The 27024-nt window shown below is 57.0% G+C and overlaps 10 protein-coding genes across 10 annotated transcripts; 6 read left to right on the top strand and 4 right to left on the bottom strand.

Annotated features, from left to right (window-relative positions):
- Window positions 1-68: 68 nt before the first annotated feature.
- On the top strand, window positions 69-830 carry SPSK_00886 (methyltransferase; the record flags this gene model as incomplete). Its single annotated transcript, XM_016727832.1, has 1 exon — window positions 69-830. One exon carries the CDS (start codon window positions 69-71, stop codon window positions 828-830), a length of 762 nt encoding a protein of 253 aa, XP_016584401.1.
- Window positions 831-1335: 505 nt separating this feature from the next.
- SPSK_00921 (small nuclear ribonucleoprotein D1) lies at window positions 1336-1815 on the bottom strand (the record flags this gene model as incomplete). The annotated part of the gene is made up of 2 exons (XM_016727863.1): window positions 1336-1732; window positions 1802-1815. The coding sequence occupies 2 exons, from the start codon at window positions 1813-1815 to the stop codon at window positions 1336-1338; spliced, it is 411 nt and encodes a 136-aa protein (XP_016584400.1).
- Window positions 1816-2528: 713 nt separating this feature from the next.
- On the bottom strand, window positions 2529-3152 carry SPSK_00901 (uncharacterized protein; the record flags this gene model as incomplete). The annotated part of the gene is made up of 1 exon (XM_016727844.1): window positions 2529-3152. The coding sequence occupies one exon, from the start codon at window positions 3150-3152 to the stop codon at window positions 2529-2531; it is 624 nt and encodes a 207-aa protein (XP_016584399.1).
- A 2105-nt stretch (window positions 3153-5257) lies between these two features.
- On the top strand, window positions 5258-8767 carry SPSK_00673 (F-box domain protein; the record flags this gene model as incomplete). Its single annotated transcript, XM_016727623.1, has 2 exons — window positions 5258-6013; window positions 6074-8767. 2 exons carry the CDS (start codon window positions 5258-5260, stop codon window positions 8765-8767), a joined length of 3450 nt encoding a protein of 1149 aa, XP_016584398.1.
- Window positions 8768-12481: 3714 nt separating this feature from the next.
- On the top strand, window positions 12482-13876 carry SPSK_00798 (uncharacterized protein; the record flags this gene model as incomplete). Its single annotated transcript, XM_016727746.1, has 1 exon — window positions 12482-13876. One exon carries the CDS (start codon window positions 12482-12484, stop codon window positions 13874-13876), a length of 1395 nt encoding a protein of 464 aa, XP_016584397.1.
- Window positions 13877-14692: 816 nt separating this feature from the next.
- SPSK_00830 (DNA repair protein RAD51) lies at window positions 14693-15818 on the top strand (the record flags this gene model as incomplete). The annotated part of the gene is made up of 2 exons (XM_016727777.1): window positions 14693-14782; window positions 14847-15818. The coding sequence occupies 2 exons, from the start codon at window positions 14693-14695 to the stop codon at window positions 15816-15818; spliced, it is 1062 nt and encodes a 353-aa protein (XP_016584396.1).
- Window positions 15819-16529: 711 nt separating this feature from the next.
- SPSK_00662 (nuclear pore complex protein Nup160) lies at window positions 16530-20963 on the top strand (the record flags this gene model as incomplete). Its single annotated transcript, XM_016727612.1, has 1 exon — window positions 16530-20963. One exon carries the CDS (start codon window positions 16530-16532, stop codon window positions 20961-20963), a length of 4434 nt encoding a protein of 1477 aa, XP_016584395.1.
- Window positions 20964-21493: 530 nt separating this feature from the next.
- Window positions 21494-22616, bottom strand: SPSK_00832 (vacuolar protein sorting 26; the record flags this gene model as incomplete). The annotated part of the gene is made up of 3 exons (XM_016727779.1): window positions 21494-21781; window positions 21851-22323; window positions 22400-22616. The coding sequence occupies 3 exons, from the start codon at window positions 22614-22616 to the stop codon at window positions 21494-21496; spliced, it is 978 nt and encodes a 325-aa protein (XP_016584394.1).
- A 1323-nt stretch (window positions 22617-23939) lies between these two features.
- SPSK_10343 (60S ribosomal protein L9) lies at window positions 23940-24746 on the top strand (the record flags this gene model as incomplete). Its single annotated transcript, XM_016736799.1, has 1 exon — window positions 23940-24746. One exon carries the CDS (start codon window positions 23940-23942, stop codon window positions 24744-24746), a length of 807 nt encoding a protein of 268 aa, XP_016584393.1.
- An 891-nt stretch (window positions 24747-25637) lies between these two features.
- On the bottom strand, window positions 25638-26807 carry SPSK_00824 (uncharacterized protein; the record flags this gene model as incomplete). Its single annotated transcript, XM_016727771.1, has 1 exon — window positions 25638-26807. One exon carries the CDS (start codon window positions 26805-26807, stop codon window positions 25638-25640), a length of 1170 nt encoding a protein of 389 aa, XP_016584392.1.
- Between the last annotated feature and the right edge of the window lie 217 nt (window positions 26808-27024).

Genomic DNA, 27024 nt, shown 5'->3' with positions numbered 1-27024 from the left:
TCAAACCACTCCAAAGCGTTCAACCACACATTCTTCATCTACCCAACAACCACATCCACAGATCCACCATGCTACCCACACCAGACACCTCGCATGTCCCATACAGCCGCGTCTACGAGCCGGCCGAGGACTCGTTCCTCATGATGGACACGCTCGCCCTGCCCGCAGAGACGGCGTTTTTGCAGTCCAGGTTTGGGGACACGAGCTCGGGCCCAACAACAGCACCGCTGGTCGTTGAGATTGGCTCCGGCTCCGGTGTCGTGCTCGCCTTTGTTGTTGCACAGGCTGCCCACCTTTTCGGGGAGACCGCGCCTCGTCCGCTGGCCATGGCCGTCGACGTCAACACGTTTGCCTGCGCGGCCACAGCAGAGACAGTACGGCGCGCGGTCCAGGAGGCAGGCCCTTCTGTGTCTGGCACGCTTGTGGGCGCCCTCCGCGCCGACTTGGTCTCGGCCCTGCGCCCCGGCCAGGTGGACGTGCTGCTCTTCAACCCGCCGTACGTGCCGACGCCGACTTTGCCCCAGAACGAGTCGGACACGCGCGACGACTTTGCCCGCGACTCGCACCTGCTGGAGCTGGCCTACGCAGGCGGGCACGACGGCATGGAGACGACCGACCGGCTGCTCGAGGCGCTGCCCGACGTGCTGTCAGGGCGTGGATGTGCCTATATTTTGCTGTGCGCGCAGAACCGGCCCGACGCCGTCAAGGAGCGTATTCGGGCGTGGCCTTGCTTAGATGCGACGGTGTCCTGGCATGCAGAAACGGTGGGCTCCAGCGGCAAGCAGGCAGGCTGGGAGAAGCTGCAGATTGTGCGCATTTGGCGCGACTAACGGGGAAACTTGTTGCATGCAAAGGCGTCTGGCGTTCTTTCATGTTGTTTTGGGTTTTACATCTGCTGTGCAGAAAGCGTTGCGTTTCCTTACTGAAGCATTTACATCTATATATCGAACGTCATACAATTGAACGTCATAGAATTGCAATTGTACTCCTGTCTCCAGGTAATGTCTGTTTTTATCATATTCGTTTTTTTTCTATCTCGCGTAAATGATTTTTTGGCCCCTTCTTTTTTGGCCCTCACCGCTGCCCAGCGCACGTTCCGTAAACGCCCATGGAATCCAAAGAAACAAAAATAGTAAAGAAATCAAGGCAACATGCCAGGAGAGGCAAATGAAAGTACAAACCATGCCAGACTATCAATACACCAAAAACAGAGCCGGCAGAAATGAAACGAATGCAACGAGGTAAAACAAAGCCCCAAAGGCGGGTTCCCAACGCGCTGTCGAGGCACGACGGACAGCCTCGCCCCAAGTCTCGCTTCGCACACCTTGCCCGCGTCTACCCCCGCCCGCGGAACCCGCCCCGACCGCGTCCACCACCGCCAAAGCCGCGTCCACCGCCCCGACCACCCCGGCCACGGCCCCGTGGCCCACCCCGGCCGCCGCCTGCACCGCCCGTGCGGTCCGACTCCTTGCGCGCCTTGTTCTTGGGCTTGGGCGCGTCGTCCACCAGCAAGGTGTCCAACGGCAAGCTGTCGGGGAGGATAAAGTAGCGAATGGTGCTGCCGCGCAGGTTCATGGTGTCGAGGGGGATTGGGTCCTGGCCCTTGGGGGTCATTTTGACGTTGCGGAGGGCGGTGTTCATCTGGGGCGAGACGGAGGCGATGGTGCCATGGACAATGGTGCCATTTTTGAGCTCAATGGTGACCGTCTCGTTGGCACATTTCATCAAGAACCTACGAGGAAGGGGTTAGAGATGCCAGAGGTCAGAGGAAGGGTGGGTGAGGCGCAACAACGCGACGTACCGGACGAGCTTCATGATGGCGGCTGTCTGGTGACTTGTGGGAGGGAAAAGGGGAGGGACGATGGCGACGCCGGGTGACGAGAAGAAGGGGATGCCGATTATGTGAGCGTAAATTAGGCTCGCCTGCGTGCAGACGTGACGAGGTGGACGTCGTTGGTGGATGGAGCTGGTCGTGTGGTGGCAGCCTTGGATTGTTGCGACAAGCTAGACGGCCTACAATTTCGAAAATTGTTTACAAAGGCTCTTCAGAAAGGCTCCAAAAGGGCGTCACGTGCTGCTGCCAGCCAAAAAGCTGCGCTAAGGTTGGTACCTCTACGACACAAACTACAAGCCAAGCACCACCAAAAAGCTACCCCGCTAAAGTAACACCCAACAGGGACGCAACACAGGAAGACCTAAAGCTTGTCTTCTCCACGGCGGGAGAAGCTCTAAACAACACAACGGCCACATCGATGGGATACTCGTAGTAAGAGAGCATGCCGGAAGACACCCCGAGGTCGACATATATCTTCAATATGAGACTGGATGTAATTTGAAAATGCGACAAGTTGTCATTGTATGCCAAGCTGCGGGACATTGGCGCAAACATGGCCGCTGGCTGTTTGCGAAATTCGCTATGTACAGATGGATGGGGTGCAGACGATCTTGGTGCACAAAAGACAGCCTATACATATTGAGGCGGTCTAGAGTGGGCAGTTCGGTCACCGCGAGACAAGGCTCGCTCGCCCCTACTGTTCATTCTCCGACACCTTCTCCCACTCGTCCTCGGTGCTCACACCGGACCGGCTGCTCGACAAACGCTGGCTACCGCTGCCGGTGCTGGCATTGTTACTGTCCTGGCTCCCGGGCGCATCGCCTGTCGTTGTGGCCGCCGCCCCTGCCGCCGAGGCCAGTGCCGGCACCGCTCCGGCGCTGCCCTCTGCTGCCGCCTGTTTTGCCGTCGTGCGGTGCCGCACCTGTCCACGACTGCCACCGCTGCTCTGGCCTGTGGCCTTTTCTTTTGTCGTGCCCACATCGCTCTCTTCCACCTCCGTCTCGCTGTCCGTGGACACAGGTGACGCCGTCGCGGCCGCCACGGCCGCCCGGCGCCGCTGCTTGTGTTTTTGCTTCTCCTCCTCTTCGTCCTGCAAGGCGCGCGCCACTTGCAGTTCGCGCGCGAACCAGTTGATGGCCCACCAGAGGCCGGCCGACAGGACCGACAGAATGATAAAGTGGATCGAGTAGGTGGCAATCAGGAGGACGAACAGGACGACCTGCAGGACCGCAAAGGTGACATTGGTGGCAATCAGCAACGTGGGCGTGGGCCCCGGCGTGAAGATGGACTCCCAGAGCTCCTCGAAGAATTTGGACATGGCGGGTGGGATGTTGTGTGGTAAAGTGTGGGAGCGAGAGGCGTTCGTGGTTGCGAGTGGAGGAGTGCTGGTATATGGAATATTCGTACTCCAGAGGCTGTAGTTTGTTGATGTGCTCTCTCGACGGCGACGTTCGAGTATTAAGGCGCAAGTAAAGAACCGGACAGGTACGTAGTCAAAGTATCTCTATGAGTCTGGTCGAGTCCTTTCAGGGTCCTCTCTGGGCGCCGGCTGGGAGTGGCGGCGGCGGCACAAGCGGTTGATGCGTTGGATGCGGTTGATGCGCGGTAAATGCTCTAGACGGGTCGCGCACGGGAGCGACAATAAAGTGAAAGTTGGGGTACGGAGAAAGAGGAAAACAGAGAGAAAGCGAGAGGGCGGGGGATATCGTCAACCTCAATGCGGATGCGCTGTTCTTGTATTCGCCACGTCTTCTCCAGGGTCGCGAAATCAAATCGTGTTATTATCTCTTTGTCGCGAAAAAGATAAACCAGGCAGAAACAGGCGGTCGCAGCTGGTGGTCGCTTTTGCAGCCGCCCTTTGTTGGGAGAAGGACAAGGACAGAGAGAAAGGCCTCGGCCAAGTAGCGCGAGATTCAGGGCAGGCAGGGGTGGCAGACGACGGACAACACGGGCGCTAGTTTGGTTCAGGCGGTGAGTGTGTGAAGCTAGAGTCGACAACGAACGTGACAGGTAATGTGGCACTGTGACGAGTGGTCGCTTGTTTCGTGACTTGCTACAAAGCGGCGTCGTGATTCAATTGTGAAGGATATTGAAAAGCAGCTGTAAACTCCACCGGACACAGTTGCCATTTTATGGGCGCCTCAAAGGAAGTCGTTACTTTCAGACGAAGAAGGCAAGAACGTGTCGTGCGTGGCGGCTGCCCGTTTGGGCAAGTGACATCAACGGTGCATTCCTGTTAGAGTCGCGCCCTGAGCAAGTGTCCCGCGTGCTCCTTCCCTCCGAACCCAGCCCAAGTTCAGAGTCGAGACAAAAACACAAGAAGACGATATAACAACATATTCAGAGACGACGAATCGGTTGGCAGACACAAGCCCAGGACCCTGGACCCAGAAACCATTACACGCGCTCACACGGCCCAGTCCTGGTCAGAAACCAGGCCTTTTGCAGGTCCTTTGCCAACCACTCCTTGGGGTTACATTTCCAGCCCCCGACGCAGGGTTCATTTCTTTTTTTTTATATACATTCATATTCTCTTGAAAGTTATTTTCGCTGGGGATTCTTTGTTTTCGAATAGCTCATTTCATGTTAGAAATCGAGCTGCCATATTAATCCATTTTTGCACACCATGTTGTTTTGAAAAGACGTTTTGAGATAGGTGTAGTCTTACCTCGTCCGTACCTGAATGTCGCACTTATTCGCCTCACTGAGACAACACTCAGTAAGAAGAGACAGTCGCCTGGACGCAGGCACAGAATCTTCGTCGCTGATTGGCCCAAGTCCACTGCCTTACCCAAGGTACAACTGTATGGGTGCTGAGTGGGCCCCCACTGATGCCAGCCCCACCATTTGCCGGTCGCTCTTGCTCTTTGCTGGAGCTCAGGCTTGCAGCCTCCCCAGTGCGCCGTTGTATGCCCGCCTCCTGCCCCCATTAGCGCTACCTCCGCACCTGCGTATCCACCTCCTCCACAAACCATCTCTTGCCTATTTTTCTAACCTCAGACCTCTCAGCCCCAGCTTCTGCATCCTGTGACATCCTCCTCTTTACCTCTCGACGACGCAGACTGAGGCCGCCACGTTCGCTGCCTTGTCTCCTTCTTGTCACCCCGTCCGATCGTCACCTCGTCGTTGCTGCCTCCGCCTTTCGCCTTTCCCCGTATTCCTGCATCTATCTCTTATCGACACTCGCATACCGCCTCCTCCGCATCGCATCGCCTTGTCTTCCTCTCTCCAGCCTCTTTTTGGACCTCTATTCAACCCCAACTAAAGCGTCTTCGTCCGTCTCCTATACACGTCTGTTACGCAATTTCCGCCTCGTCTCTATCTTTTTTGGACTTTTGGTAACTGCTGGCGGGCCTCACCGCACCTGGCCTTCTTACCTTGGATTACTCTGCCGAGCCGTTTCAGGGCCGCCTTCCTCCAGCCATGTCCGGCGACACTTTTCCCGGAGCCGCCGCCACCTCCTCAACCATCCCTTCCGACAGCATGGCATCCGTGCCGCCGTCATCGGTACCGGCGTCTGATGCGACAGTCAAAACGGTACCAACATCTTCTGCTGTCGAAGTGGTGCCGCAAGTAAAGAAAGCATCCGAGGCTCTTCCACCAGCTGCAGAGTCCGAGCTCCCTGTAGATGGGCCTTTTCCCGAATGCACCGCTGAGACCTTTCCTGCCGCTCCCATAAAGACACCACCAACAGCCTCAAACACAGCCTTGCCCTTGCCCATCGGCTACGAGGCACTCCCACAGCCGCAAGCACCCCCCGTCGCACCGCCGACATATGAGTCGGAAGAAATCATCGTCTCTGCGATCGATCCTACGGACGTGAACGATGTGCAAAGCGTCACCGCCGCACACTCGCCCCCAACTATGACATCGGCACTGGCCGGTGTCCCAGTCAACCTCCCAGAGGCCACAACAGGAGCCACACCAACGCTTGCGGCGGCACCGACAATAGCAACAGCCTCACACACCACTCCACTAACCCTACACCCAATACGGAGCAGCAGCGCCAGTGGTCCGCCCCTCAGCTCGTCGAATCCTAAGCACACGAAGTTGCCGGCTAAGGCAGTGCCGAGCGAGAAGCCCGTCGCGGCGGCTGATGTCGACGACAGTCCGTCGGCGACGCCGCCGTTGACGCTGCTGGAGCTGCCAAACGACATTCTGCGGTTGATTGTCAAGGAGGTACGACAACCGCTCACTTACACGGAATTTGTGTATCCCGCTAACTGTGTACTCGTATAGATCACGCACACGAATGATTTAACGTCCCTGGCCCTGACCAACTCGACTCTGTACAACCTGGCCGTCCCACACATCTACTCCCGCTTCGACATTGTCTGGCCAGACCCTTCTGCACCCGTGTCCGAAGGCAAGAGCGTCGACGCCTTGACTTACGGCCTGTCCACTCTTTGTCTGGGCAGCGCGTTCGCTCGTACTGCTAACCGTTTGCGACGCGGCCGCCCCAACAGCACGGGCACCAAGTCGGCCACCAAGCCCGGCAGCGGCATCTTTAGCCATTACACCAAGTTCGGCAGCCCTGACTATGCCACGTTCACGCGTAAGTTCTCGCTTGGTAATGGGCCACGCGACTGGGTTGCCGAGTACATGATCACCAAGGAGAGCGGCAAGATGCTCGGCACACTTGTGGCCATGAGTGTTGCCAAGATGCGGAACCTCGAGAATTTCGTCTGGGATATGCCTACCGGCGTCGTCTCCGACGTCTTCATGGCCCTCGCCTCGCTGCCCGACTACGACCCGGAACAGGAGACCTGCAAGCTCGACCGGCTTTGGATCCGCTGGCACAACAACTCGCTCACCACGCCCCCCGCGTCGCGCTCCACAAGCCCCAGCATCGCGCCAGCGCCGCCACCCCCGCAGCTTTTTGTGCCTCAGGGCAGCAACGTGACGCCCACTGGCATTCTCCTGCCGCCTCACGGCGGCCACCCGCCGCCGCCGCCTGCCATTCCGTACTCGCTGAGTCCCGTCGAGTTCCCCACCTTCAGCGTCGTACCGCCGCTGCGCAGCCTGACCGTCCTCGACATTGACGAGCTGGCCTACCTCGACGAGCTAGCCGTGCTGATTGAGCGCTCACACAGCCGCCTGACAGAGCTGCGCATCGGCATTGCAGCCCACGCCATTGGCAAGGACTTTGTGCAGACCTGGGACGGTGTCAGCCTCCAGCAGGTCGACATGGACGCTAGCTGGCCCGGTGAGAGCACCATTGGCGAGCGTCGCCTTGGCGGTGTCCTGGGCGTTCTGGTGGGACGCATCTATGACATTCGCCGGAAGCCGGCACCGGAGCCGGCACCGAGGAGTAGCGTTACTGTAGAATTGATACCGGCGGCGGCGGCGGCAGCAGAAGCAACTACATCGACAGATGCCTCTGCTGGACACGAGACGAACGGAACGGCGTCCACTGTCGATGACGGTGAGACGACTCCAGTGGCATCCACGTCCACACAGAGCGACCTCGCATCTGCTAGCCCGCAACCGACACCCAGCTCATCCTCGTTGTCTTCGTCCGCTGCCGCCGCACCCCCTCCGCACAACCCCCACTCGCCACCACCCAACGACACCCCTACCCTCGAGGGCGTCGATGTGCCGCTCTCCCGCGCCAACCGTGACAACGACCGCGATCATGATCACGACGATGACGCGGACGATGTCGATGAACCCCATCGACTCGACAAGAAGCTAAAGCTTACTACGCTCGAGTTGGAACGTGTGCCGCTGTCGATGCAGGTGCTCGTGCGCGCCGTCGACTGGTCCACTCTCACCACGCTCACCATCCTCAACTGCCCGCAGCACGACTCGCTCTGGCGGCAGCTTAAGAAGCACTTTCGCCCCACCGCGTCGTACAGCGGGCACGGTTTCGGCATCGCGGCGCCTTCCAATCCGTCGTTGTCCTCCCCCTCCGCGGCGCCGCTGCGCTACCACATGGCCCTCAAGAGCATCCACACCGACATCGTGTCCAAGTCGTTGCTTTACTTTATCCGAGACACGCTCGCCCCCAACTCGCTCGAGGTGCTGTTCCTCCAGAACCGCCGCCACTCCGACGCCTCGAACCAGATCACCATCCATGACATTTTCAAGAGCGCCATCAAACCCCACCGCCAGAGCCTCCGGAAACTCCTGATTGACGGCAGCCTCCGTACCGAGGCCGACCACCTCGAGGGCTCCCGCCGGCGCCGCACCTGGGTGTTGCCCCACGACATCCTGCTGTACCTCACCAGTGGCCGCATGATCAACCTGCGCGAGCTAGCCGTGACCATGAGCTACGCGAGCTGGCACACCTTCTTGCAGCGTCTACCGCAGCTGCCGAAGCTGCGCTCGCTTCACGTCCAGCACATTGTCGACCACCTTGTCGATCCGTTGCAGCCCTACGATCTGGCCATGCAGATTGCCGACATTGTCACTCTGCGGCCCGACGTGCAGCTGTGCTTTGTCGGCATTGGTGCCAAGTGCTACGAGGTGGTCGAGCTGCACGGCTCGGAGCGGGACCAGGCCGATGGGGACGGGAGCACTGCTGGCGGCGCCGGCAACGGCGCCGCCACCGGCAGTGGCAATGTCAACGGCAGTAGTATCGACGGTTCCATCCACGACGGCTCCGACACGTCGTCGACGTCGTCGGAGGATGACGACGACGACGATGTCGACGACAGCGACGGCAGTGCCGACGACGAGGATGCTGCCGAGGACGACGACGACGACGACGACGATGACGACGCACCCCCCAATGCCTTTGCCGGCCCGCCGGGCGTGCCCTTCCACGACGGCGACGACGCCGACAATCTGAGCGACAGTGGCGACTCGGACGACTCGTTCTTGCAGGACGGCGACGCGGGCCTGCCGCGCCCGCCCCGGCTGCAGATGCGCGAGATTTTCTTTTACGACGACAAGGTGGCCATTTTCAAGGCGCGGCATGGACGGCTGTAGCCTACCCCGTAGACGCAGAACGGCCGTTGTCTACAGCACAGATCCGAAGAGAAGGGACTTTACGTTTGTCTATTTTTTTTCTTGGCCTATTTCTCGTTTCCGTCTTGTTTCGTTTCCCTCCTTTTCGTATGCCTACGATAGCACAGGAGAACATGGATGCTGGTGTATTTTTGGTACCTGGAAAGTACGTATTCCAGTTTTGGTCTATTTCGTTTTGCTCTCTATAAATTATACTCTCTCATCGGGCTGGAACCAGGATTATAGGATAGCTGGTATATATATCTTTAGGTGTTTTGGATTATTACCTGTATACGGCGACATCTAATGCCTTGTCTGCTTGGCAGTGACCACCCAAACAAATGTTATAAAAATGTATTGTGAATTGCTTTGACTCGGTACCTACTAGGTTAGTCACTAATTGAGTGTTGAACATGTACCATGGTCTGCATTTTGGTTTAGTATTTTCTTGTATGAGAAAATTTGTGTTGTATTTTCCGTTTTGGTTTCACTGACGATTATGTGTCTTTATTTTAAAGAAAATGGATACATATTTGTCTTTTGCGAATCTGCTGAACTTGTGTGAGAGACGGGGACAAATGTCAGCTGTTCAGGCGCACCTGTCGGCCTACGAATCAAAGAAATGCCACGAGACCAAGAGCGATCTCGCCACAAATCACAACAGTTGTACCTGGCGATATGCAGGAGTGGCACTAGAGTGCCAAGTTGGGGGCTGTCTACCAGGAGAAGTGAACTTACGTAGACAGCTGACGTGAGTTTGGGTCGGTGAATGCACAGGGACTCGAGACGGAATCGAGTAGACACCGAAAAGACCGGAGGAGACCATTGGGCCAGGCCATGTAAAGTGCGGCGAGAGAGAAAGAGAGAAGGGGAGAAAGAGGAACACCTAAATAACCTTATTCCCTGGTCGGGAGGCCATCCGACGCGTATGTTTCTGTGTGTCTCTGCTTGCGTTCGCGTTGAATAGCAGCCACCAAAGAGCCATGCGGCATCCGGGCTGCCTTTGCCAGATTAGACGGAGGGCGCAATGGCGGGCCAGGTAGCAAGCGAGATCGCCCAGACCCGTCCATTTGCTCCACGTTTTACTCTGCTGTTACGTCTCGTGCCGGCTTCTCGCCTCTATTTTTGAATTTAGCCTGAGAAACCGGACGCGTGCAGATTAAATATCCGGGGAGAAGGAATGAGCAAATAGGATTGGCCTTTTGGCGTACGTCGACGCCGTCACCGCGGAGGCTATATCGGGATGTATTAAGGGGAGAGGAGGAAGAAAAGGACAGACTCCAAGAAGAGACACCCAGAACCACCACACCAACTGCCGCTTTCGGATCGCCCTAGTCGACTTACACCGATGTGGCAAAGAACGACGAAGTGAACCTGGTTTACCTTTACCCCGTTGAGTGGCAAGCAGGAAGCACAGAATACAGGCTGTTTTTGATCCTTTTATTTTATTCCGTTTCCTCCATGTTCCTCCTTGGGTACACACCGGCTTATTGTTTGTCTCCTTTCTTTGTATGTGGCTTAAAACCTTTTTGTTCCTGTCGTTGACCCACTGTATTTATTCTTTGGTGTACTATCCGCTACTATCCAACATGTTTGCATTTGTCTCAACAGGCAGAAGTAAATAGATTGCAATACCCCTCGTACAGTGGCTGCATAGATGGTCTCTTCGTCCTCTGTTCCTCTCGTGTGCCTTTGTTCAACCCACGTTTCTTGCTTTCCAGTCCCAAGTATTGTTCCGAAGCCAGTCTCATCTTTTTCATTTTCTTGCGGTGTAGACGCAATCCTTGTCATGATGTGGCCCTCGCCGAACCAGTGGTATACGAGATGAAATCGCCAGCAGGCGTTCCTCTCTGGCAAAATCAGAGTGCGTGACTGCCGTCGTAAATAGCCTCATCCATCATAACCAATGGGGCCAGACCGTCGTTATTTTGCGCCGTCGGGCTGTGATTCGTTTTGTTTTACTTTCCTTGTTTGCCTTTATTCTCCGCCTTTTGTTTCAAATCTTGCTTCTTATTGCACTTACGACGTACTTTTGCGTGCTGCTTCTCCCGGGCCTGTCTTCCATCATTTCTTCCGAGACAACCCCCATCATCGCCACGGTCCTCCACCTTGGCTGCCTTTTGTTTCTCTTTACCACCCTCTGCACAAGTCCCCAGTCACTCGTTTTGTTTCGGTCTGCTTTATGGACTGTTTTATTTTTGACCCGAGTCCCAGTGAGGCGTCTTGCCTTCGTTGTCGTTGGTTTCTTCCCAAGTCGTCCAGCGCCTGCGGGTCTGTGTGACTTTGTGTCGGTGGTCTTGCTCTGAGGCTTTTATTCTCCATATCTTGCTTTCTAATTTTATTCCGGCTTTTTTGTGTGGCCCATCGCCCAGTACCTCCTCGTGTTAAGCCCAGTTCCAGCTGAGCCCATCGACACTTGCATCGCCTGTGCCACATCCGTTCCTTATTTTCCTTCCCTTGCGTTCTTTCTCCTTGAATAGTTTCTCTCTATTCTCTGAGCCCCTGTGTTTCTGCAGCTACCCGTTGCTAGCCACCATTCGACCAGCTCAGCGGCGATTCCTTTCCTTCTCTGTGTCTTCCGCCCAGTGTTCTTCTCTCCCTCGCCTCTCAGATTTCGTTTTTCATCACAGTCACCCCGTGTGTCGTTACGTCTCGGCTCGTATCCCATTTTAAGTTTCTGGGTCTTCACTCTCTGCTGCTGCACAACAGACTCGACACAGCTAAGGAGAACGGACAAAAACACGAAAAGAGAAGCACGAAAACAAATTCAAGGCCGAGACAGGCGACCCAACAGGGCGAATACGACCATAAAGGGAGGACGGGTGAGCGACAAAACGTGGACTAGGTCACGACCGTCGTGACCCCAGAACCTGGCTCGAAGAAAAGGGCGGCCTGCTTCTGTGACCATCGTTTCTGCACGGACAGGTCGGTCGTTGCAGCATTTGTCGTATTCTGTCTCACAGAGGACAGGTATCTCAGAAAACACCAGGAGAACCAGGCGCAGCTTCGAAAATAAAAAATCACACGACGACCACGACTACGACTAGCACAACGAACAAATCACAACTCCCCAAGCGCCCTACCCCTGCAGACACGATCCGCCGTGCTTCCATTCTCGTGTACAACGATCCGGCAAACGACAAGCCAAAGATAGAGGCACAGGCAGCGGCACATGCAGAGAGAGGCAAAAGTCGAAAAGTAAACGTACGGACATAAAGCAAGATCGCAGCAAACCAGTACACCGGCCGTGTCCGCTGCGCCGAGAAAGGCTTGCACTTTTCTTTCCTGCGACAAATTTACCCGCAACCCAGAGAAAAAGAAACGACAAATACAAGGTGCAGAAAAAATCGACAACGGTTTTCTTTACAACATCTGAGACGACAAAACCACCCAAAAAGTTGGGCGAGACGTTGACGAATTAAAACGGGGTCGGCCCGTTTACCTTTCATTCAAATCCAGACTTGGAAACGGCACCCAGACACCATTCTACCAGCTCCAACCTTCACCACGCACTGAGACTCGTCACCGTTCATCTTGTTTTGCAGTCCGCAGTAAAGAAAACGAAGAGGGTCTCCAATTGCACTCCCGCACTCTCTTCCTTCTCTTCTCGGCCTTTTGGCTCCTTCTTCCTCTCGTTTTTGCTCCGTTTGCTCCTTCCCTTTACCGGCCCGCCCCCGCAAACGCGTACCTTCCACAATGGGCGTCTTCTTTGTCAGCTGGGCACTCTGGGAGGAGATGACTTTTGTATGTCCCACTGCTCGATCTACCACTCAACGACTCAAAGGGATATATGTCTCCATCGATCGTCTTGCTAACCCGTCTCGCCAGGTCCTCGCTTGCGCCATTGCCGTCGTCTTCCTCATCGGCCTGTTCAAACTATGGCGCACCAGCCGCCAGGTCCGCCGCCAGGAGATCATTGACGAGGAGAAACGTGCCCGCCTCACCGAGATGCGCAAAGTCGGCATGTCCTCATCACCAACCGCTCGATCTGCCGCCGCCGCCCGCAAGCAGCGCACCAACAGCGACATTCCCTTTGGCATACGCGCCATCCAGACCGGTGTCGAGGTCGACGGTATTTGGATCTCACGTCCGACGACGCCAAGCCGGAGCTCATCAAAGACAAAAGCACCTGGGCAGACCGGGCGTTCTTCAGGTCAACAGACGGGCCTCGACACTCCGTCGAACGCGTCGACACCCTTGCCCCAAATTTCCGAAGACGACACGACATTGAGCACGCACTTGTTGACGGTGGCCCCCTCAAGCCCCACAAGAAACACAAGGCCGGTGGTGGCCAGCGGGCCCCTCAATGAAGAGGCCCTCCGACGGCTCGAAGGCGCTTACTCGCACAAGTCGGCCCACCGAAGCGTGCCGACCTCACCCGCCGGCACCGCCGCTGCAGCCCCTTTGTCCACGACCGCCGCACCCCAGCTCAACACCTACATTCCCAGCTCGCGCATGTCCAGCCCGAGCCCGAGCTCTAGCATCAACCGGCACCACGGCCCTACCCCAGCGGCAGCGGTTGGCAGACTGGCCAACTACCAATTGCCGCCGCCACCAGCTTCGCAACAGCAGCAGCAGCAGCAGCAGCAGCACCTTCAACACACATCCACGGCGTCGGCCGACTCGCTGTCATCCATGAGCGTCGGAGCAGCCGGCGGTAGCGGCCCCAGCAGCCATGCCGACCGCAGCATCCGTAGCAACCGCAGCAACCGCAGCAACCGTAGCACGAGCAGCCGCAGCAGCACCTCGTCCGCGTCACGGTATCCAGTGATCGCAACGCTACCAGCCGACAAGTCATATTACCACCGGGTCGCCGCCCAAGACACGACCGGCCATTTTAGAACGTCTGAGGCTGCGGCTGCGGCAGCATACACGCCCATGTTGATAGCCGCCCCCGGTACGGCCCTGGCCAACCGTCCCGCCCGCAAGGTCAACGCGGCTGTTGAGGTTTTGCCGGCCGGGACGTTTGGTCCTACGGTCACGCCCTATACCGATGAAGACAGGGAAGCTAACGAGACGATGCTGGACGGGCGTCATAGACTCGTACGGGACTCCGGACGGGCATCGCAGTCGACGTCCAGTTGGGCATGAAGAGAGCGGGAAGTGTGATATCAAAAAAGTCTTTGTTCTTTACATATATGTGTATGTGTTTCTTTTTTCTGTACATGTAAATCGTTAGGGGGGACGGGGGAGTGCTTGCCATAATGTCGTTGCACAGGACTGGTTTCATGATTCGTGTTTCGTTTCTTCTCTCTGTTTGATTTTGAATCATGGATGAGCGTAATAGACTGCACATAAATATTATTGTTTATTGACTCTCACTGTCTTCCGGTGAAAGTAGGACGAAGAAGTCATTAGAATAAAACGTGTATATCGGCACGACACTAACCGTGAAAACAATAGAATGCAGAAAGTCTGAGGTTGAAATAAGGTTGCAGGAGAAAGAACAACGAAAAGGGGAGAGAACAAAGTCTACATTTGTCGATCTGTTTGGAGTGAACCAAACGCTCAGCGGGCCACCAATGCAATGTTAGCGAACGTATGGCGCTGTATGTCGTTGATTAGCGTCTCACCCAAAGTTTCCCTCTTAAAATCACCTGACTTGGCGTGTTGGCCGGTTTGTCAGCTACCCGCACCAGTCGCGCTTTCCGTCCTGAGCGACGCGTCAACAAACGCCCCCATCAACAAGCGAAATCAAAAATAGACAGGAAGGAGTCAACGACGCCAACGAATAGAAGCCCTTTCCCGTTGCTGCCTTGTCTATACGCAAAAACCCCCGCATCCCACGAGGGCCCCTTTTTGAGCCTCTGTACCTTTTTCTTTCGTCGGCCTCCGCTTTCACACCTCTCCATCATCCTCTTGTGTGCCTCGAACTACCACACCACGCACCCACATCTACACACAAACATGACACAAGTCGAAGAGTACGAGGAGAACGTTGAGGAGACAGGTGCTGGTGCCAATGTCGGTGCACCGCTGTCCGTATCCGAGTTGGAGGTATGATGTCCCTTCTCTTTACTTCTCTCTTTTCTTCCTCTCCATACGGAACTAACACGCCCAGGGACTCGGTGGGCTCACCAAGCGCGACATCCAGCTGCTGCACGATGGCGGCTACTACACTGTTGAGTCCGTCGCCTACACGCCCCGCCGCGCACTTGAGCAAATCAAGGGTATCTCCGACCTCAAGGCCACCCGCATGATCACCGAGGCCTCCAAACTCGTCCCCATGGGCTTTACGACCGCCACCGAGATCCACATGCGCCGCAGCGACCTCATTTGCATCACGACCGGCTCCAAGAACCTGGACACCATGCTCGGCGGCGGCATCGAGACCGGGTCCATTACCGAAATCTTTGGCGAGTTCCGCACGGGCAAGTCCCAGCTCTGCCACACCCTGGCCGTCACCTGCCAGCTGCCCTTTGACTGCGGTGGCGGCGAGGGCAAGTGCTTGTACGTTGACACCGAGGGCACGTTCCGGCCGAGCCGTGTGCTTGCCGCCGCCAACCGCTATGGATTGGCGGGCGAAGAGGTCCTGGACAACATTGCCGTGGCCCGCGCCCACAACTCGGACCACCAGCTGGCGCTCCTGCGCGACGCCGCCCGCATGATGGCCGAGACCCGGTTCAGTCTACTGATCATCGACTCCGCCACTGCTCTGTACCGCACCGACTACATGGGCCGTGGCGAGCTCAACAGCCGGCAAATGCACCTGGGCCAGTTCTTGCGGCAGCTGCAGTCCATGACCGACACGTACGGCATTGCTGTCGTTATTACGAACCAGGTGGTGGCCCAGGTCGACGGCGGGCCCTCGGCCATGTTCAACCCGGACCCCAAGAAGCCCATTGGCGGCAACATCATTGCCCACGCCAGCACAACACGCATCAGCCTGAAAAAGGGCCGTGCCGAGACGCGCATTGCCAAGATTTACGACTCGCCGTGTCTGCCCGAGAGCGACTGCATGTTTGCCATTACAGCCGACGGCATCGGCGACCCGGCGCCCAAAGACGACAAAGACAAGGACAAGGACGAGTAGTGTTTAGAGGGCGGCTATTGGTTCTGTTGTCCTGCTTTTTGTCTCGTATTGTCTGGAGTCATGTTTTCTGCCGGGCTTCTGGTGTTTGGTGTCATTTGCAGTCTTGCCATGCAGCCGGCGTTTTACGGATTTGTGGTGTTTGATCTTTGCCGTTTCGTTTGTATTTCAGCGTGATAAATTAGAATGTCAGTGGACTATTTGAGAATGAGCTGTCAAGAATAATGAATAGACGAAGTTGACTCAATTCGAAAAACTTTCTGTAAAATATTCCGAGAGGACTGACATACTCCCTGGAATACAGCGCTAATTGTTGACAACAACAGGGGAAGAACCGTTGGCAACGCCCTAAAAGGCTAATTTAGGCCTCTGAGCGTCACGTGCATGCAATTCAACTACTATTGTTCTGGAGCTGATTTCCATTTTCGGTTAGCGCTCCAGCCTGTTCGCTCTTGCTTTGGCCGCCAGCCTGACGGACGCGTTTGGTGTGGACCTGAAAAAGACTGTTTTGCTCTTTCACTGTAAAGGCTCTAAAATTGAAGCATCACGACATACTACGATACATTAAGGAGAACATCACGACGCAACCACCGTGTCATCCATGCCTGCAACGGACAGCGAATTGACTCGAACTTATTAAGAAAGCCTTATCTCGCCCCCCCAACGACCAATTCAATCCCGGTGCGCCTCCGCGCGCTGGATGGAGAGGCCACGATGGGTTCCCGCGAGCTGTACTACGCCTACAAAGAAACGCGGGTGAGCCTCGAACCCGCGTCTCCCGCGACCGTTGTCCACGCACAGGTGCCCGCAGCCAATGGAGGTGGCGGTCGTCGGTTAACAAGCAGGCTGGTCGGCGGTGCCGGCAGCTCGGGTAGCCACTACGGCAACGGCAACGGCAGCAGCAGCCCGAGCTTGTCTGTGTCGTCCTTTGCGAGCCTTTCTGGAAGCAACAGCGGTGACAACAGCACGTTCACGGACGAGGAGCGGTTCTACCGTGCCAAGAACCTTGCTTCCGAGTCGGGCATCTACCACCGCCGCCATCACGATGCGCCGCGCAGTTTCCTGTGGCGTGTGCTCGAGGGCGGCTACGTCCTCAGCATCCGCGCCATCGACGTCGCCAAGCACCAGCCGGAGAGCCCCTCATCGGCACCAGACGCGCCCCTGATCTTGTATCTGCATTTCCCCAAACCCGTGCGGCCGGGCTGCATCGCCCTTGCCGACCCGCAGCAACACGACGCTCTGGCCGTGTTTGTGCTCGACGAGTCGTTTTATTTGCACCACCTGCTCCTGCGGCCCGATGTGTTCCGCAAACGGGCGTTTGCCAACGAAGCCGACCTCGGCGAAGCCTGGAAGCCGTACCTCTCCGCCACGTTCAACTTTAAGCAGCCGCGGTGTCTGGTGGCTGTCAGCGCCAACGAGTTTGTGGTAGCCCTGCATGACGGTGGCCTCATCAATTTCCGCCGCGACCCCAGTCACCAGAGCCCTGCAACAGCAGCGGCGGCATCTGTGTCTTGGAAAGAGTCGTTCCACAGCCCCGTCGGCCTCATCCAGGGCCTCCGCAGCATCCTGCCGTTCCAGGGCGGGCCAACTATCAAGTATGAGGGCACGAATCTCGAGATCACAGCAGCTGCCTCGGCCGTCACAGCGACGCTCAGCCTCGACAACGGCGATGGAACGTCTACTGGCACGAACGGAGCGGCCTTTTTCTTCACCGTCTGCCTCGACCACCGACTGCGCATTTGGAACATTGAGCGCGGCGAGATCTGCTACACGGGCGACATCCTCGGTCTGGCGCGCGAGCCGCACGAGCTGGGCAAGTGGACCATTGATCCTAGCCAGACCAACCTCTTGCGCGTTGTCCCGCTCGACAACCAACCGGGTGCCGCCATTATCGCCACGTACTCGCCTGTCGGCGCTGGCGGCTTCAAGTTCTGGAAGGCCACAGCCAACGCGGCCCTGGACGGTGCCAACCACGGCAGTGGCGCTGCACGTGTCGAGGTCGAGCCCCTGGACAGTGCACCAGACTCGCTACTGCCGCCAACACCATCGGCAGCCGACGTCTGGACGCTGGCCGACTTTGCCATCTCGTACACGGCACCGCGCAAGCTGAGCCTGTGGGTGCTCTGGAAGAACAACCTAATCTACCGCGTCATGCAGACCGAGGCCGACCTCGACGATCTGGCGTCCGACTGGCAGGAGACTTGGACGGCCGTGCACACCGAGAGCGGTGCACCTACAGCACAGACGTCCGGCCCCTGCGACCCGACCGACGCCGCCGAGAAGTGGCTTGATCTCATCTTCTTCCCCGGCCGCTTCTCGCGCGCGACGCTCGAGACTGCCCTGGCCATGTACGAGCGCGGTCTGGGTGCGACGAAAGACAAGACCTCCAAGCGGAGCGGCGCGCCTTCTAGTACGGCTGTGTCAACGACCGCGTCCGCGTCGAGTCTCATGGAGTCCATCTGCACGGTCCTGGGATCGACCGCTGCACTCGAGCGCGGCTCGTCCGGCGCCATGGACTACGATCTCTTCCGCAGCGCCAGCGAGATCCAGTGGCGCCGCTTCTACCGCCTCCTCATTGAGCTCGACAAACAGCGCAGCGAGGCCCTCGCGCTTGCCCTCGACCCGGACCTGGGCCTGGCCTGGGTTGTGTGCACCGACTGTTTGGCTGCCGCCCGTGAGTGCAGCGGCCTTGAGCTCGTCTACCACAACGCTCCATCGAGCCAGTCCTCATCCATCTTTGGTGGCCGGGGCAGCGGCAGCGGCGGCCTCCACCGCAGCAGAAGCGGAAGCGGAAGCAACAATGCCAACTCCGAAAAGGTCAGCCGTCTACTGTCTGCGGGTGCCTCGTTTGTGGATAGCTTCTCCGACGGCATGCTGCAGACATGCGAGGCTGCTCTGCGTGCGGAGCTGTTTGACGACGCCTCGTCCAAGACGGACGAGGAGCGCATCCAGTCGCTCGGCGACAAGGCCGGCTTCTGGCGGCATCTGACCGAGGACGAGTGCGCGCAGGTCATTGACATTCTCGGCGACAACTTTGAGCTCGTCGACGAGACCACCTACCGGACGCTCTTCTCTTTGTTCGACGATGTTGTCCAGCAGCAGTTGCAGGGCGGCCATGACGTGCGCTACCCTTTTACGCAGTTTGGCCTGAAGCTTGTCGTGCGTGGCATCCAGGACACCGCCGAGCTGTTCTGGCAGATCCTGTTCCGCCAGCTGATCCTGCTGGTGCACATGGAGTTTGAGCTCGAGGACGAACGCGTCGCGTTGCACAGCCGCATCGATGTGGGCCAGGTGTACTCGCGCCTGATCGACGCCCTTAAGCGCCTTGAGCTCGTCAAGTGGCTGTCGCGGACCGACTTCAGCGTCGCCCTGAAGCGCGCCGAGCGTGAGTCGCTGTCCGGTTCCTTTTCTGGCGGCTCGTTCTCGACGGCAGCAGGAGGCTCGTTCACTGCCGGCTCGGCAGCCGGGTCAACAGGCGGAGCGTCCAATGCAGTCGCCTCTGATGAGAACGCAACTCAAGTTATTACGGTGCTTGGCGGCAGCGTTGGCCATCTGCTGGGCCTCGGCGAGCAGGCCGGCAGTGTTCCACTGTCCTCGCTTCTGACCGACATTGTCGTCGACGTCTGCTCGGCCCGCAGCACGATTGAGCTCGATCCGGCCATGATCCAGTGCATGCTTCTCAAGCGCGGCCGCCCCGATCTCTCCCTGCAGCTCAGCGCTTTCGCCACCGACGACCCCTTCTCAACCTATGTGCAGGGCCGCACGTTCCTGGCGCTGCGCAACTACGACACTGCTGCGCTCTATTTCCAAAAGGCGGCCGTTGGCCTCAGCACCGTGGTCCGCCATCCGCTGCGCCACAGCGCCGGCCTGATCGACGACTCCGAGTGGAACCTGTTCTACAGCGGCCTGCCCAACTACTACGCCCACATCGTGTCCTTGTACGACCGGCAAAAGGCCTATGCCTACGTCATCGACTTTTCCCGCCTGTCGCTGCAGTTTGTGCGCAGCAAGGCCAACAGCCTCAGTGCCAGAATCATCAACACTGGAAGCAACGGCAGCAACGGCAGCCAGCAGGCCAAGGGCGGCAGTAAAGCCGACAGCCGACATGGAAGCTTCGGCGCCAACGACCCGGCCGCCGAGGCCGCCGTCTTGTCGTCCACGCGCACCGAGATGCTCAGCCGCCTGTTCACAGCGGCCACGGCCCTGTCGCGCTTCGACACCGCACACAGTGCGCTCCTGTCTATGGGCCAGCCTTTCTTACCACTGCCTTCCTCGTCCTCTTCCTCTTCTTCATCGCCAACGCCTTCAACCGGCACCGGCGCTGCCGCACTCCAGCGCTCCGGCCTGCGCTACCTTGTCGAAAAGATGTGCGAGACGGGCCAGGTTGCGGCCCTGCTGGCCCTCCCCTTCCCTGGTGGTCTGCGCGATACCGTCGACGATGTTCTCGAGCAAAAGTGCCGCGCCGCCATGGAGGTCATCCGCGGCACGCCGTGGCACCATGTGCTCTACAGCTGGCGCGTCGCGCACAACGACTACCGCGGCGCCGCCAGCGTGTTGCTCGACCAGCTGCACAAGCTGCAGCAAGCCGGCGAAGGCGACAAGTTCTTGGCGACGGCGTCTTCTGCTGCCGCTGACGCCGGCGGAAGCGACGACATCCTCGACACGCCCGTGACGCGCCAGTACCTCAAGCTGATCAACACGTTGAGCTGTGTCGACCCCAAACAGGCGTGGATCTACACAGAGGACCCGCTGGCCCAGGCGTCGTCCGCCGGCAACAATGCTAGTGCGCCGCATGACACGGCCATTCCCAGCGTGGAGACGTCCTCCAGCGACAACCTCGCGGGTACACAGGCGACGGAAGCCGAGACACAGTCCGCCTCGCAGGCATCAGCAGCAGCATCAGGACCTGCATCAGCGCCAGCATCCGCTGCAGCTAAGAAGAGCGACAGCAATCCCATGGCATCGTTCCTCCAAAAAGCCGCTGCCGCGCAACGGCCACCGTGGCGCAAGGTGGTCACACTGGCCGACCTGCGCAAGCAGTACCAGGCCGAGTTGGACCGCATCGCGGCGATCCAGAACAACCAGTTTGCTTTTGGAAGCGGCGGTGGTGGTGGCGACGGCGAAGACATCACCATGGACGACTCATAACGTAATCAAGTGCGTGCATGAGAGAAGGAGCGGGCTGAGCGTGCTTTGGGTTTACAAAGTATAAAAAGGGGGTCTCTAGGGCTCAGGATGGCGTTGGGATTTTTTCCTTTGATATAGTCTCTGTCTGTTTTTTTTTTTCTTTTCTTTCAATTCATTGTTTGATGTTCTGTTCTTGCCATACTTTGCAATACAGATGCTCTGCTTTTGTTTCTCTTCTGTTTGTTCATGTAATTGTATTACAATGACGGCATAGCGCACTGTTCTCAGAGATACATACGCACGCACGTCGCCGATGCCTACATATCACAACAAGTCCAAGTGTAAAAACTAGCGATTGTATTGTATACACTTGCGCTGAAGAACCTAAAGGCGACAAGATAAATGCTGTAGAAGAAAACGAAAGACCTAACAAAAGCTACAAAACACGGTCGCAGGTAGTAATTTCATGACATGTAAAAAGCGACTGGCCAGCTTTTCACACTCCCTCATCCTCAAAGCTACTTTCTCGTGGACACGCCGCCTCTTCGCAACTATGCAGGGGGCGGAAGCGCCACGGCGGCCTTGTTCTCTGGCGGCGGGGCATGTATTGCGGACGGCGCGGCCGCCTCGGCGATGGCGATCTCGGGCGCCTGCCGGTACAGAATGATCTCCGACTGCTTAAAGTATCTCCGGGCGTCTTCGTCGATAAGCACCAGACTCAGGTAGTACCGCGTCGAGAACTTCTTGTTGACGTCCCGGAACGTGGGTGTGAGGTCGAAGCCGCCGAGGAAGAGGCGGATGGGGATGGTCTCGCCACGCGAGGGCGAGCCGTCCATGATCTAGTCGGTCAGCGGTATATTCCCAAGCGTACAGTATCACGACAAACATATCAACGGCGATGGACGCACCTCGAAGCGCACAAGCGTCTCGCTCTCGTTGTACTGGTTCGGGGCAGCACCGGTTGTCTCGCGCCGGATGATCGACAGCTCCATGTGTTTGATCTTGAGCCGCACCAGCAAAAAGTAGATGCGGCCGACAATCACATCCTTAAGGTGGTACTTGGACTTGCTGTACTCAAATTCAATGTGCAAGCAGTCCTCAATACCGACATCCATCTTGATGGGCGAGTTCATCTCCGGCGGGATGCGGTAGCTGTACACCCATATGTCCTTTTCGCGGATCACGTCGGCCATGCGCCGCGAGACCGTCACGCGCACAAAGTACCGCAGCTTGACGTTGATGCCGTTGTACGACTCGTACTGCTTCTCGACGTTTTTGAAGTTGAAATCGAAGGTCTGCGGGTGCTGCAGTTCGCCCGGCGCCGCCAGCTCCTGCACGAGCGACAGGAACTCGTAGTGGTTGCCGCGATCAAAGAACATTTCTGACAATCAGCGGGGGGGTGTCCTTTCTTTATTCTCTAAAACAAGAGGCACGGGGACATGAGGCCTTGGACCTACCGATTGTGCCAATAAACTGCACCTTGATGCCCGTGTGCTCAAGACGCTTGCCGTCCTTTGGCCGCACAGTCACGGCACCCTTGACGGACTCGCCATCCATGTACAGCGGTGCCTTCTCGCGGCGGTTCTTTTCCAACCGCACGTCCACCATGGACCGATCATCGCTGTTCTCGAGGACAACGTCAATGTCCACAGGGGTCGAGAAGAAGTACGCCATTGTGGCAGTGGAGGAAGCAAAAAAGGGGGCCGCAGTCTGGCCTTGGTATCATTCAGAAAGAGACGTCGAACAGGAAAACGCCTGGATGCTTTGCCCGTGCCGTTGAGGCAATTCGTCGATGGTGACGTCGATGGTTTGTGTTTGGTGATTCTTCGTCGATGGTGGCGGGAAGCGTGAGGGACTTGTGACTGCCGGTGATGATTCGTCTCACCAATTGCTTCGCGAGCTTCGTGTTTGGGTCATAAATGCACGTTATCGAGTGGTCTGGCGTTGTTGCGTTGTGGCGCCGTCAAAGTCGTTCGTTTGTGGAATCAAGAAAACGTCGCCAAGGGGGACGGTGACGAACCGCTGCAGTCGGCTGTGAGGTCCGCCTGCATGGGCTGCTATGGCGCTAGTAAATGCAGCTGCCTTGTCCGCAAGCTGAGCTAGCCTTGCACATGACATATCAGGTGCTGGCAAAACACAAGGCTGGGGAGCACTGGTGGAGATTGGGTAGACCCGCTTCCCAACCACCTAAACCCCACCTTTTGAGCTGACCCTCATTTCTTATCGCCGATAATGGTCACGTGCAAATCGGCACCACAGCCCTAGTTGGTGAGGTTGGACTGCTCCTTGGACAGTGGGGCGTTAGTCTCTCGGAATAACTTTTTTCACGCTGCCCATATTCTGTACCCATATTGCGCACAGCGCAAAGAAGGGAGGGGACCCAGCAAAAAATTCGAAAATCTTAGTGGGAAAGTGTGCGAGGGCTACACCCGTTTCCGGCCAGCCCGTACCTGAAGAAAAAAATTAGAACCAAGGGAAAATCGCTTTGCAGGCTCACGACTTTTTCGCACGTCTCCCCCATCTTCCATCTTCATCACCCAACGTCACTTCACACCACACGCGGCCAACCCCCCGACCGACGATTCAAGATGAAGTACATTCACTCTGAGGAGACTCTGGAGATTCCGGAGGGAGGTACGATTTACCATGGGAGACAATCCTGTTTCTTTTGACGCCGGTGTCTTCTTTGAACAAATGACCGCTTCGGATGCGCAACCGCGACTCGACGGCCCGACCGACCGACAACGACAAGGGGAATAGCAAGGCAAAAGGCTTCGACAGCAAAGGACGGCTTCGACCGACTCAAAATCATGGACAACAACTTCTTGACGGCGTTGGTGGCTGCGTCCACCTCCAAATCGGACTCGGCTACAAAAGTGCGGACGGGCCACGGATTGAGAAGGGAAGGAAGGAAGTGCTCTTCGGATTCGTGGTCCAGGTAGCCTTTGCAGCGGCAGACGAGGCGGAGACGGGACGTCAACGCCGCTACGACCAATTATGTTTACCGGCAATACGTTCTTCGACGGGCAGAACGACAAGAGCTTCGTCAGACAAGGACGACGACTCGTCTCTGTCTGTTTGATGGGAACCTGCGACCGCAACGAGAACAACTACGACGACCAAATGCCTACCTTGCCTACCCTTTTCGTTGTCGATCAGCCCGGGATCGCGTGCGCCCGAAGCGATTGTTTTTTTGAGGACGACGCGAGGTGGAATGTTATTTCATTTTTTTCTCGCAACGTGCATGCTGACTATATTTGCGTTACAGTCAAGGTCCATATCAAGTCCAGACTCGTTACCGTTGAGGGCCCCAGAGGAAAGCTCACCAAGAACCTGAGCCACGTCGCCGTCAACTTCTCCCTGCCGAAGAAGAACGTCATCCAGATCGAGATCCACCACGGCAACCGCAAGAATGTCGCTACCCTGCGCACCGTCCGGACGCTGATCAACAACCTGATCATTGGTGTCACCAAGGGCTACAAGTACAAGATGCGCTACGTGTACGCCCATTTCCCCATCAACGTCAACGTGGACAAGAACAACGAGACGGGCCTGTTCGAGGTCGAGATCCGCAACTTCATCGGCGAGAAGATTGTGCGGCGGGTGGTGATGCAGGCGGGCGTCGATGTCGAGATCTCCAAGGCGCAGAAGGACGAGCTGATCCTGACGGGCAACTCCCTCGAGGCGGTCTCCCAGAGCGCAGCAGACATCCAGCAGATCTGCAAGGTCCGGAACAAGGACATCCGGAAGTTCCTGGACGGTCTGTACGTCTCGGAGAAGGGCAACATTGAGGAGGAGGCGTAACGAAATTTTGGTTGTTTCCTATATCGATCTATGATTTCAGTGACGTTGTACCAAACGGCTTCTTTTTCTCGGTTTGCGGTTTTGTTTTCACAGCACGGGACACATGGAAAAAAAAGGCGAATGGGTGGAGAGGGGGCAGTTGGCAGTGTGTGTGTGAGGTGAACAGAGCAGGCTCGATCTACATACAGATATGGGCTACTCGACCCTCTACGCATCATTTGACGGGTGGTTTTGCCCAGCACCAAAACAAAAACTACCCTCTCGACAAAAAATAAAAAAATGCTTCTTATTATTTTGCATCTATCACATGTGTCCGAGCACTCCTCGTCTGTAATTTACGTTTGAGATGAAATCAGAAAGATTATAACAATCTTGAGACCGGCGCCAAGCGGAACGTATCCATATCTAATACAATTCGATAAACATCAAGACCTACTTTTTTGCAATATGTGGACGGTATTTACGATAACCACGACGAGAAGAGCCTCGGAAGGGACTCAAATCAGTACAGGCAAGTACGCGACGCAGATCAAGTCCAGATAGTGGTCATTTTGATATTAGCTTTATTTATAATATGAATATACATCGTCGTAGATTGCCGTCGAAAAACTTCCAAGTCTGCATTGGTATCGATCGTGTTCGCCGCGTCCTTTTCGTTCTTTCATTTTCATACCCGTGTCTCTTCCCTTTCTTTCCCCTTCATCCCTTCTCATATCATGCTCGTTAATGCAACCGTCCAAAACGCCGTCGCAATGAAGAAAAATGCAAAGATTCAGACTTAAATACAAAATCGTCCCTTTTTGGACAATGTAAAATATGTTCAAGGAAAAATACAGTGGCGAGTGTCTGGTTCTCCGATTCCGTCTTCATTGGCTCGGAACAGAATTTCATCTACATCCGAGACGGTGCACGAGACGCACGCGGCGTCCGGGATGGACGGGACGACCGTGACACCCGCGTGGGATCACTACGCCGACTGGCTCGTGTGCCCCTTGACCGCCTTGAGTTTTGGCTGCTCGGAATGGTCGCCGTGTACGACGAGGCGCTGTAGTAGCCGCTGCGTATGTCACTGCGCGACCGCGCCGGGCGGCGGCGTTCCTCCTTCTTGTGGTCGTTGTGGCGCTTGAGGCCGAGGAGGAGCAGGAGCGTGCCAGCAGCAGCACCAAGGCCAAGCCAGCGGCGGTTGTGGCTCTTCTTCTCGCTCATGGGCGGCGGCGACGGACGTCCGCCACCACCGTACCAGCTGCTGTGCTGACGACCACCGCTGCCGTGACGCCCGTAGCGCTCCTCCTCGATGATGGTCACGTTCTCCTCGCGGTCGTGGCGCTTCGGACCAAGGCCCAGGAGGGCCATGAGGCCGTGCCAGAGACCGCGGACGAGCACGCACGCGCAGACGGCAATGAGCAGGGCAATGCCCGCCAGCGTGCCAATGACAATGCCGGCAATGGCGCCGCCAGACAAATGGTTCGACGAAGTGGTCGACGTAACGCCGTCACCGGTGCCGGCGGCACCGATCGCGGTGCCCGTGGTTGTGCCGGAACCCGACGTGGCCTTGTAGGGCGGATTGTAAGGCGTTGTGAAGGTCGCGCCATTGCTGGTGTAGGTCGTATAGTGCGTCGGTGTCGGAGTCGGGGCAGCAAAGTTGGTCGTCGTGCCGCCGGCACCGCCACCGCCGGAGCCCGGATTGTCCAGGCACTGGCCGTTATATGGGCAGTACTGCCAGCTGCCGCAGCACACGCTGCCACATGGAATTTGTCCAGAGCCAGCAACAGGGGTGCAGATACCGCCCGTGGCCATGGCTGGCGAGTCGGAGGTGTAGGTGCTCGTATACGTCTGCGTTTCGGTCCAGGTGGTGGTGTAGAGTTCGTAGGCGGCAACGATGATGTTTATCCGCTCTTTCTCAATTTCTTTCGAAAGATCTCGCCGGGGGTCTTGCGACACCTCGGGTATTGGCAGCGCAGACGTTGATGTGAGGAGGAGGAGGAGAGGTAGAAGTTTGGCGGCGGACGGTAGGCTTGCTGAAGCCCCCCGCCGGAGGTTGTTGTAAAGTTCACAGAACATTGTGACAAGTGTATGTAAGAGACACGAGACAAGAGGCAAAAGACTGCCGATCAGCTCCGCCGCTGAGCTGGGCAACTTGGGTGTGTTTTGTGTGAGCAGCAGGCGGCTTCGTGGTGACTGGAATGTGAAGGCGGTCGAGAAGTGGGGTGGAGAGCGAGCTGGTGACGGTGTAACTGGAGGGTCGAACCACGTTCCGGACGAGACAATCCTCTGGAAT

This window comes from Sporothrix schenckii (assembly GCF_000961545.1).
Source record: "Sporothrix schenckii 1099-18 chromosome Unknown Cont48, whole genome shotgun sequence".
Taxonomy (NCBI): Eukaryota; Fungi; Ascomycota; class Sordariomycetes; order Ophiostomatales; family Ophiostomataceae; genus Sporothrix; species Sporothrix schenckii.
Note: the sequence above shows the minus strand (reverse complement) of the source record. Positions and strands in the feature narration are given on the sequence as shown.